General features: G+C 46.0%; 1 protein-coding gene across 1 annotated transcript in view; it reads right to left on the bottom strand.

Moving 5' to 3' along the window:
- LOC132393418 (sialoadhesin-like) overlaps positions 1 to 17052 on the bottom strand; it is a 70659-nt gene extending 53607 nt beyond the window's left edge. The window contains exons 1-2 of the mRNA XM_059968631.1: positions 16844 to 17052; positions 5018 to 5073 (exon numbers count right to left, since the gene is read on the bottom strand). Of these exons, the coding sequence (XP_059824614.1) occupies positions 5018 to 5063 (46 nt within the window). The 5' untranslated portion in view covers positions 5064 to 5073; positions 16844 to 17052. The remainder of the gene's footprint in view (positions 1 to 5017; positions 5074 to 16843) is intronic.
- Positions 17053 to 17285: the final 233 nt, after the last annotated feature.

The raw sequence follows: 17285 nt of genomic DNA, 5'->3' as shown, positions 1-17285 counted from the left end.
TTGCAGTACAGTTGAGAGCTGTGATATGTTGGTGCAACCCATCATATGACGCTCAATGGAAAAACATTGAGGAGCGGGTACTTCCCATCTCTATACAAGCAATTTTGGCTGATAACAACCAGCAAAGGTAAATATTATTGGTAAACCATGGGTGAAATTGATTCTTAAAATATGGAGAACTACTAGAAAAGAATATAATCTAGAGGGAGATATTGCAATTCTTAAATGGTGTGCATATGACTTGGATTTTACACCAAATACATCGGATGCTAGATTTAAGGACTGGACAGCTAAAGGAATAACAGTTCTTTGCAACATAATGAAAGAAGGAACACTGTTCAGTTTGAAATGCTTAAAGAGAAACACTTATTAGAAAAACAAGTTTTTTATCAGTATTTACAGATGCGACAATATGTTAAAAAGATGCTTAAAAATGTAACCAAGGCAAATACATGCTTGATAGAGCTCTTTAGAAAAGCATATAATTCAGGTAATGGCAGTAGAATAATTTCAAGCATGTATAAGGGGTTGTCAAATTTTAAAACAGATTCAACTTCATACATTAAAACAAAATGGGAGAAGGAAGGAGGGATAATTATATCTGAGGAAGAATGGACGACAATATGGAGATATCAATGGAAGTGTACCAGTTCACAGAAATGGAGGAAGTTTGGATGGAAAAACTTGATAAGATATTTTATTACACCTTCTCAGAAATCCCATTATGATAGTAACCTCCCTGTTAAATAGAGATAAATATTTAATGAATATACTGTTGGTGGCTGGTAAAAAGACTCTTACTAGGAAATGGTTATCACAGGAGAGCCCAACTTTAAATACATGGATGGAAATTACAATGGACATTTACAAAATGGAGAAGATAACAGCATCTGTTAATAAGCTGGAACAATTTGATTCATACTGGGAAAAATGGTTTAACTACATAATGCCTCATAGGCCTGATTTTATTCTCACAAATCAATGAATCTGTTGTAAAAGAAAATCACTCCCTACTTGCACATGGTTCTTTCCTTTTGCTTGTTTTTTCTTTCCACTCTTTTCTATAAGTGTATACCTCAGATAAATACTTTGTGGAGAGTTGTGATATATGATATATATGTACAATGTCTGAAATACATCTTATGGAAATGTTTGTTTGATGAACTTCAATAAAAAATAAATTACTAAAAAAAAAGTACTCCTGCAATTCAGCTTTCAACCACCGTCCGTGTGTAGCAGGAGATTGGAGTGGTCTTTGTCCAGGTTTCCACACAGTTTTTTAAACATTCTCGAGTGAGCTGGTCTTTGTTTAATAAAGTTAACCATTTTTGTAGCACCATTCGAACTCTTTTCATTTTCAAGTGTGTTTGACATCAATCCTCTGTGCATAGAGAGCAGTGTTGTGACAACGTCAGGATTTTCTTTTTTCACAAGAGAAACGAAACCTCTCATGGAGCCGACCGTTGATGGGGCACCATCAGTGTAGCTGCCAGCACGGTTCCTCCAAGAAAGACCTTTTGTTTCCAGATACGAAGATAAAACATTAAATATATCTTGGTCTTTGCTTGTTTTGGGCTATTCTTTGCAACAGAATAAGATTTCACCTTCATTTACAAATCTTAGAAATACTACAGCATAACATTTATTGGTGAAATCTGTTGACTCATCAACCTGCATAAAGAAGTTGTTGTTCTTCAGTTTATCGCACAAAACCTCTTCAGCATCATGTGGCATGTCATCAATACATTGCCTTATCGTTCTGTTTGAGAGTGAAACCTTTTCAATGTCGTGTACTGCACATTTTCCTAGCATTTCACCGAGTATAATCTTACATGCTGGCATTATTAGGTTCTTACCAACTGTGTGACTTTTCATTTTTCTGGGTGATAAGTTCCAGTACTAAATTCTTTGCTTCCTGAGTCGTTTACTGACTGCGACTTTATTAACAAAAGCTTTACTCTGTTTTGAGATTCCAATTGCCATGTAAATTAATCAATGCTTTTACATTTCATCTGGCTGTGATTTGTAGTTAAGTATCTTTTCAATTTTGCTGGAACCGTTGCTGCATTTGTTAGTTGTTTGCTGCAGACTGGACACAATCGAATAGGGCAACCTGGATCACCAGTCCATGTAAAACCCATTGGTCAGTAGCTTTCACGGTACAGACAGACTTTTTGTTTCCATTGTTGCACTAGTGCAGTGAAATGTCTCAGAGGATTGTAATTCTTCATCATTAACCTTATCAGGATTGTCTGTGGGCCTCTGCCTAGAATACTCTTCTTCCATCTCATACCTCCACTTCAAAAATCACCACAATGGACCGTCAGACATGCCCGTACCACACAGAGGTTAATAAAATACTCCTGTGTATTTTATAACTGGAGAGGCAGACGTCACAGCCCAAGTTGTGCTAGTCCATTCAATGCTCAGAAAACACACTTCATGCTCCTCGTAAGCCGACCGTCCTCCCCTGCAGACTCAACCGAATAAACACAGTTCCACTACACACTGCACTGAGTGACCTCTAATGAGATTGCTAACGGTGTTGTGCAAAGTTCAAAAAACTGTTTATTTTTAATCATGATCTCTGGTGGAACCCTTAGTGACCTAACGGAACCCCGGTTGAGAAACCGTGGTATACGGCAATAACTCTTCCTCAGTCTGGTTTATTGTCACTGGAGGCTCCTGTGCCAAACCACTTTTGCAGAAAAATTTGCCAAAAACCTATCATGGTGATGGAAAGACCATGATCGCCTACGTCATCCGACACGACACATGACAAATGAACAAAGGCTCCTGTACCTCCTACTACATGGTAGTAGCAGGAAGAGAACAAGGCCTGGATGCTGGGGATGGTGGATGGTGGAGGCTGTTTTCTTGTGCCAGGGCTCCATGTACATGTGCTCAGTGATGAGGAGGGCTTTTCCTGTGATGGACTGGGCTGGATCTATGCCAGGCCCTGACATAATTACTCATCCACTGTGCATCTACAGAAGTTTGTCAAAGTTTTAAATGAAATTCCAATCCACACGAACTTCTACGAAAGTAGAGGTGCTGTCGTGTCTCCTTTGTGATGACATTACGTGCTGGTCCCAGGACAGACCCTCCAAAATGGTATCGCTGAGAAATTCAAAGTTACTGATCCTCTCTACTTCTGATCTTCAAATGAGGACGGGTTCATGGACCTGCGGTTTACTCCTCCTGTAGTCAATAACCAGCTCGTTGGTTTTTCTGACGTTGAGCTGGTTGTGGCACCATTCAACCAGCTTTTCGGTCTCCAGCTTGTCTGTCGATTCATCACGACCTTTGATTCAGCCGGCGACAGCGGTGTTGTCAGCACTGGAGCTGACATGATGGACTGAGCTGTCCACAACTCTCTGCCGTTTCTTGTCACGGGCAGGTCAGTTGCCGTTCAAAGCCATGAAGCCTGGCTTGCTGTGCTGCATTGATTAAAAATTGGTGAGGGTCACTGGAGGCTTGCTGAATTTCTTAAGCCACCAGAGGAATTTGGTCAGGTATGCAGAGTTCCTCAGGAGAGGGAAAGGGAGGTGGTTAGAGAATGGGGCAGATCCCAAAGGCACAGTCTACTGAAGTAAAACTGTCATATAGACCTTGGAGAAATAACATCAGAGGCATTGTGAATACTCAGCAGGCAGACAGTCAATATTTCAGATCAAAGACTCTTCATCAGACGAGAGGGAGGGCAGAGGGGAGGGGGAGAGAGGGAGAGGATGATTAGGGGGTATGAGTGAAGCAGGAGGGAAGGAGGGAAAGAGGTGGAGAGAAAAGGGAATAGGGGAAGAGGGAGTAGAGAGGGGGAGTGGGAGAGGCGAGGGAAGGGAGTGAGGGTGAATGCGGAGGAACTGTGACAGTGTCAGGAAAGTGCAGTGCTGGTGAACAATAACGTACAAGATTGTAGTGATGTGGAGTGGGAGGTCAAAGCACACCACATGCCTTTGTTAGTTGTACGCCCTGAGTTCCAAAGTCAGGAAGTTATGCTGCAGATTTACAAAACTTTGTCTGGGCTGTAACTGAGTAATGAATTCAGCCCTTGTCACTCCATTCCAGGAAGGATGTGGAGAATCTGGAGAGAGCACAGAAGACACTCGCCAGGACGCTGCCTGGATTAGAAGGCAGGAGCTGGAAGGAGTCTGACAAACCTGGGTTGTTTTCTTGGGAACGTCAGAAGCTCAGAGATCTGGGCATTAATAAGATTATGAAAGGCAGAGGTAGAGTAGACAGAGTCTTTTCCCAGGGTAGAAATGTCAAATACAAGGAGGCATTGCTTTCAAGAGAGAGGGGAACGCTCAAAGGAGATGTGTGGAAAGGGATTTTACACAGAGTGGTGAGTGCATGGAATGTGCTGTCACGGTGCTGGTGGAGACAGATGTGATAGAGGTTGTGAAGGGGCTGTTACATATGGACATGAATGCAAAATAGAACAGTACAGTACAACAACAGGCCCTTCGGCCCACAAGGTTGTGCTGAAACAAACAGATGTGCAGGGAATGGAAGCAGGTGGACATCACAGGCAGATGGGTTCAGTATCATTGACACCAGGGTTAGCACAGACTCAATGGGCCAAAGGGTCTGTTCCTGTACTGTACTTGCTGTGTTTATTATTCAATAATAATATTATTCAATCATTATTCAATACCCGCACTTTGCTCTCTCTGGTACACTTTAATACCCACTCTCCCCTCAGTAACTACACCCTTTAATACCCACTCTTGCCTCAGTAACTACACCCTTCAATTCCCACTCTCCCCTCAGTAACTGCACCCTTTAATACCCACTCTCCCCCAATAATTGCACTCTTTAATTCCCAGTCCTCTCACTCCCTTTGACCCATAATACCCCCTCACATCATTCCCAGCCTCTTTAATCCCCACTCTCCCTTCACTCTCTGTACCCTGTAATGCTATCCCAGTCCTCTCCCCTTCTCCAGCTCTGCCTCTCCATATTGAAAACTTTTGCCTCCTTCAGCAAACTCCAGTTGCCCCTTGGATGTACCTACCCTGGGGGATGCTGAGGAGCATCAATAGGACGGTTTTCATCATCATTCTGAAGCATCTGCAATTGAAAACAAGACAGGAATTATTGACAAAGGGTGTCTGATTCACCTCAGAATCCACTCCGGCAGCCCCACCCCTCCAGCCCAGAACCTTGCGATCACTCAGTGTCAGGACGGAGGGAACTAGGATTTGGAATCTCTTTACTCCGAGATTTGGAAATACTCAGAATTCCCTGGTGCAGAGAGCAGGGAATCTCAGTGGCTGGCAGTGTGGGACTGACAGGTTGCTGGGGATGAAGTTAATGGGAATGTGGTCGGAGATGGGGTTTGGTGTTTCCAGGAACTGAATCATTGTGACTTGCCCAGGAGTATAACCTTTCTCTCTGGGGTAGTGATAGGGTGGTGAGGTGGGGGGATGTGTAAGATCCTACGAGCACGATCGGTGGTGTGAGCTGGTGAGGAGGGGATTTCACCCTGGGGTCCCCGGGCTCGGATTCACCACACTCTCACCAATCGCACTAACTGCGGCTGGTATCACGTCCACGTCTGTAGAAATGCAGGGCACGCTGGACATGATATGGGCTGATTATGACATCCAGCCCAATTCCAGAGGAGAGGAAGAAAGGGAGGAGGGATAGGAAGGAAGGAGGGATAGGAAGGGAGGAGGGGTGACAAGGGGGAGGGAAGGAGAGGGAGATAAAGAGAGAAAATGAGAGAGACCAGGAAGAGAGAAAGAAGGGGAAGAGTGACTGAGAGAGAAAGAGAGATGGGGAAAGAGTCAGAGAAAGTGAGAAAGAGAGAAAGAGGAAGTGTCAAGGGTGGGAGAGAGAAGATGGGGAGAGAGCCAGACTGGGTAGAGTAGAGAAGAGTTGGGAGAGAGAGGAAGAACAACCTGTGGAGGAAGTGAGAACGTGAGGAGAGAGAGGAGAGGAAGGGGAGGGAGAGGCTGGGAGAGAATGAAACTGGGAAGAAGGGGTAAAAGTGGAGGGGAGAAAGGTAGGGAGTGGGGCAAGAGAGTGGCAAGAGGGAAGGGAGGAAGGAGTGGCTGAGGGAGAGGACAGGAGGGGCAGAGACAGAGAGACAGGAACAGAAAGGAAATGGTGGAAAGACAAGAGAGATGGGAGAGAGGGGATTGAGGTAGGTGAGGAAGTGGGAGAGAGAAGGGAAGGGAGCGAGGGAAAGAGGGGAGTACAGAATAGAGAGGGTTTAGTAAGATGGAGAGGGAGTTAGACCACAGGGAGTGAGGAATGTAAGGAGAGGGTTAGGGAAAATGGAGGTTGTGAATGAGATGGTCTATCCCACCCCACCCCATCGTCTCCTACCCCTGTCTCCATACCTTCACTGCTCCATTTTTCTCTCTTTCTCCCTTGTTGTAACTTCTCTTCTCCCTCCTCTCTATCTCCTCTCCCTTCGCCTCTTCCACTCAAAGCTCTTTCTCTGTTCTCCCTCTTTCTCCTCCTCTCTCTCTCTACCAACAATCTCCCCTCCCAAACTACTGATCCCCCTCACTTGCTCCCTCCACACCGTCTGTCTCTCTCCATCCAATGTCATTCTACAAACTTCCTCCCCCCGCCTCTTCCCCCATCTTCCCCATCCCCACTTCTCCACTAGTCTTAATCACCACTCTCTGCCTGTTCCCTCTCCTTCCCCTCCATCTCCCTCTCTCTCGTCCTCCCCTGCCTCTCCCTGCACCCTCTCAGAGGATGTGCTGGAACCAGACACGGCGAGAGGCAGAGATTCTGCGGAGTTTATTTATTATATACGACCTCGAGGTTTGTCTCTTACAGGCAGCCACTAAACAAAGAAAGCCAACAGAGCCCATTAAAAGAAGATCACTACCAAACACCCAATGTTTGAAAACTAGAGCAAATCGTTCAGACAATAAACGGTCAGGAAATAACATTCAGAAATAAAGTTCACAAAGTGAGTTCAGAGTGACAAGGCCAGTCATCTCTGCAGCCGGTTCGGGAGCCCGTTAGCTGCAGGCCACAGCCCTACTTCAGCACAGAGATGAGAAAGGCTTGTTGAATTGCGAGCTGAAGCCATTGGACATATTTAAAGCTGAGGCTGATAGATTCTTGATTCGTCAGGGCTTGGAGGGATATGCAGAGAAGGCAGAGAGGGAAATGGATCAGCCGCGATGAAATGACAGAGCAGACTTGATGGGCCAAATGGCCTACTTCTGTGCCTACAGTTTATGGCCCACTCTCAGCTTAAACCTGTGCCTCTAGGTTTAGACTCCCCTACCCTGTGGAAAACACCCCTCACGGTTTTATTAAACTCTATAAGGTCACCCCTCTGTCTTCTTCACTTGAGGGGAAACAGTCCCAGCCTGTCCAACCCTGCCCGATAACTCAAGCCCTCCAGTCACAGTAACATCCTGGTGAATCTTTCCTGCTCTCTCTTCAGTTTAATGACACCTTTCTTGTACCTGGGGCTCCAGAACTGCACACAATACTCCACGTGTGGTCTCACCATCGTCTTGTACAGTTCTAAGCTGACGTCCCAGACCCTGCACTCAGTGTCCTAAATGAAGGCCAGCGTGCCAGACACCTTCCAGAGCTCTAGCTATGTGTGTCCATTTTCAGGGAACCATGTAGCTGTACCACAAGGTCCCTCTGTTCTACAACACTCCACAAGGCCCTGGTGTTCACTGTGCCCTGACTTAACTTCCTGGTAACATCCTCATAAACCTTTCTTGTCCCCTCTGACCTTAAAGACAGGGTGGGGGTTTCTGGAAGCCCCCAGATCAGAGGGCCTTGAACACATAAAACCTTTGCACTTGTGTGCTTGAGGAAGATGGATTGACAGGGGGTACAAAAAAGGAGGCCATTTACCCCTTTGAGCCCCCTACCCCATTCACCCTCAGCACCACTCCATCACCCGCTCCCCACTGAAGTTAACTCCTGAACATGTCTGTATGGAACAGGTGACACCTTGTTTCAAGGCAGTCCCCACCTTGAAGAAAAACCCTCCCCATTTGTGAAGAACGACACGTTTCAACGAGGTCTCCACTCATTGGTTTGGAATAGCATGAATCTTTAACATCTCTTAACACCTGCAGGAAGGTGATGGGCAGAATGGCCTCTTCCCATGCCATTGAGCCTTATTATCCCTAATCTGTATGTCTTTGGAGTGGGGGAGGAATGAAACACCTGGAGAAAACTTACAAGGTCATGGGGAGAGCGGACAAACTCCTCACAGACAGCAGTGAGAATTGAATCCTCGCTGCTGGTGCTGTGAAGCCTCACACTAACCACTACCGTGCTCGCCTAGTTTGCACAAAGTTTTTTGATTTAATCGCCCTAAAAGCACTCTTCAGATGGAACTTTCGGCAGTTTGCAGGGTGTGTAGTGTCCACCTGAATTTTCCTGCCTTCTTCTTTGTCCTGGACACATACAGGCCCCACGGTGATGGTAGACAGCAGCTAATGTCACTTTCTGCTGACCAGGAGAACCCTGCACCAACTCCATGCACACATTTGCAGAACTAGTGTCTGCTGTATCTCCTTCACCATCTTAGTTCTGTAATCTATTTATAAAACCAGCGTCCTGTCAGCTTCTTAACCACTTTCTCTGCCACTTTCAGCAAACCTTACACACTGAACCTCCCCTCCTCGCTCTCCCAAACCTCTCAGTTTCAGTTTACATTAGCCTTCCTTTCAACTGCATCTCCCTCCGTCACCATCCTCGCCACGGTTAGATGCACCTCCCTGTTCGGAGAGGGTCCAGAGGATGTTCATAAGAATGATTCTGGCAAGAGATTCTGAAAGGGTTAACGCACGAGGCACTATTGATGGCTCTGGGCCTGTACGCTCTGGAGTTTCGAAGACTGAGGGGGTGATCTCAAGACCGAACATTGAAAGGCGTAGACAGTGTGATCGTGAAGAGGGTATCTCCCATAGTGGGAGAGTCTGGGCCAGAACGCACAGCCTCAGAATACAAGGACAGAACTGAGGAGCAATTTCTTTAGCTAGAGAGTGGTAAATCTGGCCTCGGGTGGCTGAGATAGCCAAGACTTTGATTATATAACCAAGATAATGAGAGCCGTAGGTGGGGTAGACAGTACCTGTGCTGTCTTTACGACAGTTATTTAGTTTATAATATTTTCGCTTAGTAATTCATTCAATAGTATTTTCTAGTTAGAATTAGAAGTGTTTAAAGTATATTCATTGCATGTAAAATATATCGGCATGCGATGATGTCACATCCGGTTTCGCCGCGTCTTGTGGGAAAGTACCGGTTTGAAATTAGCGCGAGGGTGGGGGCTCACCACGAGGCACACCTGAGCAGAAGCAGTTTGCAGGCATGAGAAATCACAGTGAGAGCAACGCTGTAAGTTAATAGATAATCGATATGTTGAACTAAGATGTTAATGCCGATCCTGTTAGAAGTAACGACGGTAGATAATGTTTATGCTTTCGTTAGTTAAAGAGTCGCGGATAGTTTGCATGGAAGTGTATTTAAAGTAGTCAATGGAGCAGGTAAACTCTCCCTGTATACTGCACCTTAGTGTAATGTAGTTATAGTCACCTTTGCAAGTATTTACACTTGAAATGTGATGTTAAGGAAGGAACAAATACTGTATCAATCTTGTATTGTTTTATCAACAGTTTTTCACCTTATGTTAATGTGAAGAGTGAACAGTAAATGGTTAATCTTACTGCGATCTGGTTCTCATTGAATGTGGTTTATCTCGACGTTAAATTCGACGTTATCACTTACACGCGAAGGAGAACGTTACAGTGAAAAAGCGGCATTATCAGGTGTTTCAAGTGCTGCAATGTCAGCTCAATCCAGCATCAAGTCGACGCCGCCCAGCGACAAGGGCAGTAAACCGACATCAAGTAAGCCCACCCAGGCGTTATCAGGTGTTCCAAGTGCTGCAATGTCAGCTCGATCCGGGATCAAGTCGATGGCGCCCAGCGACAAGGGCAGTAGAACGACATCAAGTAAGTCCACGCAGGCAAGAGCCAAGGCAGAAGCCGCCAAGGTGCGACTGCGTTACGCCAAACAAAAAGCAGTTTTGAAAATGAAACTGGCCATCAGAGAAGCCGAAATCCAGAAAGAAAAGGCTGCCAGAGAAGCCGAAATCCAGAAAGAAGCCGAAAAGGCTGCCAGAGAAGCCGAAAGGGCTGCCAGAGAAGCCGAAAGGGCCGCCAGAAAGGCAGAAGCCGCCAAGGTGCGACTGCGTTACGCCAGACAAGAAGCAGTTTTGAAAATGAAACTGGCCACCAGAGAAGCCGAAATCCAGAAAGAAAGGGCCGCCAGACAAAGAGAAGAGGCTGCCAGAGAAGCCGAAATCCAGAAAGAAAGGGCCGCCAGACAAAGAGAAGAGGCTGCCAGAGAAGCCGAAATCCAGAAAGAAAGGGCCGCCAGAGAAGCCGAAACCCAGTTGGAAATGGCAAAAATATCGACAGAGTTGCAAGTGCTGCAGCTAGAAAGAGAAGAAGAAGCTGCCATGGCGGAAGCAAAGTACATAGAAGAAGCTGAAGGGTCGCGTGATCTGACCGCAGTAAGATCTACTTTAGAAAGGACCAGACTGAAACGCACAAGCGACTATGTACAATCTCAAATAGACAGGCAGGCTCGTCTCCCCTCTCCATACATATTCGATAACTTCCCCAGCTACGAGGAACCTCAGAGAGTCACGATTGCATCACATCCATACGAGGAAGGAAATTTACCCTCACGGCTCCGTGATGAAGTCAAGAATGAAAGAACCGACAACGCTCCTTCACCCCCACAACAGGACGGTGGGGAGGGAGAGGTTCACTCCAGGACAACAATTGTCAGCTCGAACTGTACAGAAGTTTGCGGTCAAACTCAGTCAAGCCGTTCTTGTTCCGAGATCTGCCTCACTGAGGTGTACCCTAAAGAAGCACAACAAGACATTACCAAGCGTAAAGTAACCGACGAGACGCTAGGTCAGTCAGTTTTCGTTCAAACCGAGCACGGAAACAAACTTGCACAATCAGCTCAAGATACCATTTCTTTAAAACCCAAAGACACCAAGGTCTTCAGAGATGAAGCAAATAATGGGGTTGCCCCATTGCCTTTCAGAGAACCACGCCAGCGCTCACCAGATAACAAAGAGCAGGCAGTCAAACGGTTCACGTCCTTACGGAAAACCCAGAAAAGGAAACCTGAGATGCAGCAACGCACCCGATTGGCCCACGAGGTACTGTGCACCCTAATGGCAGAGGTCACAGCCATTATAAACGCACAATCACTCCTACCTGTGTCTTCTGACCCAGAAAACCCCTTTATACTTTCGCCATCAACGCTCCTTACGCAGAAGGCAGGAGCACCTCCTCCACCAGGAGACTTCTCAGACAAGGATTTGTACACAAAGCAATGGAGACAAGTCCAGGCTCTGGCAAATCAGTTCTGGCCTCGCTGGAGACAAAAATATCTACCTTTGTTGCAACAGAGACAAAAGTGGACAGAACCCCACAGGAATCTTCAAGTTGGAGACTTAGTCCTGCTCAGGGACAAGCAAGCCACCCGCAACAGCTGGCCAACGGCCAGAATCACTGCTACATTCCCTAGCGAGGATGGACATGTCAGGAAGATCGAATTGAAGACTACCGACCAAGGCGATGTGAAAATTTACCAAAGGCCAGTTACAGAAGTTATTCTACTTCTACCCAATGACTGATTAAGAGACTAAGTTTGTACTCTGCTCATTGTGACCTTACGAAGGTCAAGCGGGGAGTGTGCTGTCTTTACGACAGTTATTTAGTTTATAATATTTTCGCTTAGTAATTCATTCAATAGTATTTTCTAGTTAGAATTAGAAGTGTTTAAAGTATATTCATTGCATGTAAAATATATCGGCATGCGATGACGTCACATCCGGTTTCGCCGCGTCTTGTGGGAAAGTACCGGTTTGAAATTAGCGCGAGGGTGGGGGCTCACCACGAGGCTCACCCGAGCAGAAGTTGTTTTGCAGGCATGAGAAATCACAGTGAGAGCAACGCTGTAAGTTAATAGATAATCGATATATTGAACTAAGATGTTAATGCCGATCCTGTTAGAAGTAACGACGGTAGATAATGTTTATGCTTTCGTTAGTTAAAGAGTCGCGGATAGTTTGCATGGAAGTATATTTAAAGTAGTCAATGGAGCAGGTAAACTCTGCCTGTATACTGCACCTTAGTGTAATGTAGTTATAGTCACCTTTGCAAGTATTTACACTTGAAATGTGATATTAAGGAAGGAACAAATACTGTATCAATCTTGTATTGTTTTATCAACAGTTTTTCACCATATGTTAATGTGAAGAGTGAACAGTAAATGGTTAATCTTACTGCGATCTGGTTCTCATTGAATGTGGTTTATCTCGACGTTAAATTCGACGTTATCACTTACACGCGAAGGAGAACGTTACAGTACCCTTTATCACAAGTGAACTGGGCCTCTCCTGTGCTGCACTGATCTACGTTCTGGTTTCTGAGAGGGCAGTGGGGAGAGGTGAGAGAAGGAAGTTTAAAGAGGATCTGAGGGGCAATTATTTTACACAGGCAGCGAGGCTGATAGCTGGACTGGGCTGCAAGAGCAGGTGGTGAAACACAGAGGTGTTTGAAAGTTTAACATAAATTTATTACCCAAGTACGTATTTGTCACCATAAGCTACTCTGAGATTCATTTTCCGGTGGCAAAAGAAAGTGTAAATAAATACAATAGAATCAGTGGAAAACTACACACAAAGTCATTCAAACAACCAGTGTATAAAACAGGACAAACTGTGCATACAACAAAACTATTAACAATAAATAATCAACTAATAAATCCCCCTTTCCTTCCTCCTCCCTCCCCTCTCCCCCAACTTTCCTTGTTCTCTTATCCCCTCTGTCTCTCCCTCCCTCTCTGGGAGAGGGTGGTGAGGGAGGGGAGAGGCTGTGAGGAAAGAGGGGAGAGGTGTAGGAGGAGTGGGGGGAGTGAAAGGGGAGAGGGAGGGGAATGTGGTAGAGGATGGGGAAATGTGTGAAATGTGTTGGGAGAGGGAAAATGGGGACATAGGGTGGGTAGAGCACATGCATGGAGGAGGGACAGTGCAGGGGTAGAGAGGGAGTGAAGAGGGTGTTGAGGAGATACTGCACAGAGGAGGTCAGGTGGTGGGGTGGGGGAGAGAGAGAACAGAGCTAGAGAGGGAGGGGAGAGTGTGGGGGGGAGCATTTCCAGAGGGAGGGTTTGGTTGGTGGGGGTGAGGTAGATTTATCTGTTTCCCCCAGCCTCTCTGGCAGTATCTCACACCAGAGTTGGCTGTGGACATCCCTTTCTCCCCTTTACCCTCCCCCTCCCCTCTCGAGGGTGCTAAAAGATCAGGAACTGAATCTGTCAGCAGGCCATTCGGCCCTCCTCACCGTTCCTCCCTTCAGCGAGATCCCAGCTGATCAGCCCTAGGCTCTCTGTACTAAACCTCTCCTTCATCCCCTACTCCTCTCAGTTTTGCATCTCCCCTCTGACCAGGCTCTAGGGGTTGGAGGGAGGAGAAATTTCCAAGACTCCCCACCCCTGGGGTGAAGAATTCTCTTCCCATCCCATGCCTCTTCGTCTGACCTCTTTTACCTGGGGTAAACATCCTGTATTTTTCCCTGTAAGAACAATGAGACCCCCTCCACTCCATTCTCCTTCTGTATTCTGGGGGGCCACATGCCCCAATCTGCTTGATCTCTCCAAACAACATCCCCCCCACCCAACACCACCGTCCCAACAATTGGTCTGACAAATGTTCACCACTTCCCCACCGGAATGGAGTCTGACCATCCTCAGTGATGGAAACCATAACAGTGCACGGTATTCCAGGGGCCGTTCCCCGCTGTGGGAATAGGGGTGAGGCACTCCTCTCTATCTCCAGCCCCCATGCTCTTTCCTCTCCTGACTACTCTCTGTACCTGCACAAGGGCAGTCTACACCCATATATCCCTCAAAGCTGCGGGCAAGCTGAGAGGGATATTAAGAGAGCAATCAGCGGATTGAATTCAAGAGCTGCAAGATAACGTTGCTGCTCTATAAAACCCTGGTTAGACCACACGTGGACGATTGTGTTCGGGTCTAGTTGGAGCATTATGCTCAGCTCTGGATGGAGTATTGTGCTTCCTTCTGGTCATCTCATTAGTCATAGAGTCTTAGAGAAGTACAGCACAAAACAGACCCCTTTGGCCCATCTAGTCAGTGCTAAAACAATCTAAACTGCCTTCTCCCATCGACGTGCCAGGATCATTGCCCTCCATACCCCTATTAACCACTTACCTCTCAAAACTGCTCTTATACGTTGGAAACGAGTTCACTACTTGTGCTGGCAGCTCATTCCATATCCTCATGACCCTCTGAGTGAAGAAGTTTCCCCTCATGATCCCCTTAAACTTCTCAACTTTCACACTTAACCCATGACCTCTGATTGTAATCCCATCGAACCGCAGTGAAAAAAGCTAGCTTGCATTTACCCAATCTATAGCCCTCGTAATTTTGTATACTTCTATCAGATCTTCATTGTTCTAAAGAATACAGTCCTAACCTATTCAATCTTTCCTTATAACTCAGGCTTTCTAGACTCATCAATATCCCTGTAAATTTTCTCTGTATTCTTTCAAACTTGCTTACATCCTTCCTGTCAGTAGGTCACCAAAACTGCACACAATACCCCAAATTAGGTCTCACCGATGTCTTGTATAAATTCAACATAACATCCCATCTCCTCTACTCAGTACATTGATCTATGAAGGACAATGGTCCAAAAGCTTTCTTTACGACCCTGTCTACCTGCGATGCCACATTCAACAAATTATGGACCTGTATTCCCAGATCCCTTAGTTTTACCACCCTCCTCAGTGCCCTACCGTTCACCGTGTAAGACCGACCATGATTGGTCCTACTGAACTGCAACGCCTTGCACATGTCCGCATTCAATTCCGTCTACCATTTTTCAACCCATTTTTCCAAATATTCAGATTGCTCTAAAAGCCACAATAGCCTTCCTCACTGTCCATTACACCCCCAATCTTGCTGTCATCTTCAATTTTTTTGAACCATTTAACTCCATTATCATCCAGATCATTGATATAGATGACAAACAAGAAAGGACCCAGCGCCAATCCCTGTGGCATAACACTAGACACAGGCCTCCAGTCAGAGAGATAACACTCTACAACCACTCTCTGGCTTCTCCCACAAAGTCAGTGTCTCATCCAGGTTACTAGCTCATCCTGAATGCCGAGCGACTAAACCTTCTTGACCAACTCCCATGTGGGGCTTTGTCAAGTGCCTTATCAAAAGTCTATGCAGATACCATCCACTGCTTTGTCTTCATCCACTTTCCTGGTAACTTTCTCAAAATCTCTATAAGATTAGTTAGACATGACCTACCACACACAAAACCATGCTGACCATCCCTAATCCGTCCATTTTTTCCCATATACTTATATATCCGGTCTGTTAGAATACTGTCCGATAACTTTCCCACTGCTGATGTCAGACTCATCGGTCTGTCATTTCCTGTTTTATGTTTAGAGCCTTTTTTAAACGGCAGAACAACATTAGTTATCCGCCAATCCTCTGGTCCCTTCCCTGTCCATTACAGAAAGAATGTGGACGTTTTGTAGAGGGTGCAGAGAAATTTACCAGGATGCTGCCTGGATTAGAGATATGGGGAAAGGTTGAGTGAGCAAGGGCTTTCTCTTTGGAATAATGGAGGATGAGAGGTGACTTGAGAGTGCGGTATAAAATGATGAGATGCGTAGTCACAGAGAACAGCAAGCAGTTTATTTTCCAAAGCAGCAATGGTGATTATCAGAGGGCATAGCTTTAAAGTGATCGGAGGATACGATAAGGTCTATTAAGAGACTTTTGGATAGATACATGGAGCTTAGAAAAATAGAAGGCTATGGGTAAGCCTAGTAATTTCTGAGATAGGGACATGTTCAGCACAACTTTGTGGGCCAAAGAGCCTGTGTTGTGCTGTAGGCTTTCTATGTTTCTATGAGGATGCAAGAAGTAAGCTTTTTTCATAGAGTGTTGTGAGTGCACGGTACGCACCATCAGAGAGGTGGCAGTGGTAGATACATTATCATAATTTCAGAGAGTCTTTAAAAGAGAAATAGAGGTTATTTGTTTTGGAGGGAAGGGTTACAATAATATTGGAGTAAGTTAAAAGAATGGTACAATATCGTGGGACGAAGGGCTGTAGTGTGTCGTCATGTCTGAAGCTCTGTGTTCTGTGATCTGTGTTCTATGTTGGCTGTCACAGCCAAATCTCAGGACTCTAGTGACTCACAGTCCTTCACCATTAAATGTCAGCGTTACTTTTTGTTTCTCTCTCTCTCTGGAGACAACCTCGCTACCTCCCACCAGATTTTCCTTCACCTTCCTTTCCTGATCCCTACAAATTGTTCTCACAATCCTCCCAGCATCACATCAGCCGCAGGCTTGTGGATATGACAGACGATCCTCCCCGGGTCTAACTCGTGAAGTGGCTCTGTTCGATCCCGCATCTAATACAAGCACAACAATGTTCTCTGTCTATTAATCCCCACACATTCACCCCTGCGTGTTCTAATTCTGTTTAACGATCACTCACTTTTAATCCTTGTACACTTCAACCACTACTGTTTGCCCTTCCACAACTCTGTCTGTGACAACACCAAACAGAAAACTCCAAGAAACTTTGCCGAACTTGGCTTCCCTTTCCTAAATCCCAGTCAATGATGGGGTAACTTTGCAAGTACCAACAGAAGCCAGAGTTAAATTAGTAACAGTCTCCCCACCTCTCCCCCCAACCCCACACCCAGTCATGCCTCCCCTCAACCCCAACGGTCACGTCTCTCACCGGCAGCCTTAGTTCGGATTCACCTCTTCCTGATCCGATTGGGGCAAACGGAGCCGAGAAATGTTGGCTTTGATCCTGCTGTGGGATCCGGAGGGGTTCTGTGGATTGGAGGTGAGGTGGGGAGTACTTGCTCCGTGTGGGAGGAATCTCGGAAATCCCCACTCCTGGTGGTTAGAGTCACAGAGAATGTGGCTGAGCTGGAAGGCAGTGTGGCAGTGAGATGACAGAAGGGCTGTTCCTGTTACACTCTCAACCTGACAGAACATGCGTAGTTTGATAATGGGCGGCGATACTCTCTGCTCTGCTGACTCTGCTTCATACTTTCCACCTCCTGTGGTGGTAAACAAGTCTACATACACTTTCAGTACCTTAAATCTCTCCCCTACTCAACAATATTTCCCACCCCCCCATCACAATTCCGAGGAACCCCCTCTTTCCGCAT

This window comes from Hypanus sabinus, chromosome 1 (assembly GCF_030144855.1).
Source record: "Hypanus sabinus isolate sHypSab1 chromosome 1, sHypSab1.hap1, whole genome shotgun sequence".
Lineage (NCBI taxonomy): Eukaryota > Metazoa > Chordata > Chondrichthyes > Myliobatiformes > Dasyatidae > Hypanus > Hypanus sabinus.
This window is presented reverse-complemented; position numbering and strand designations above follow the sequence as displayed.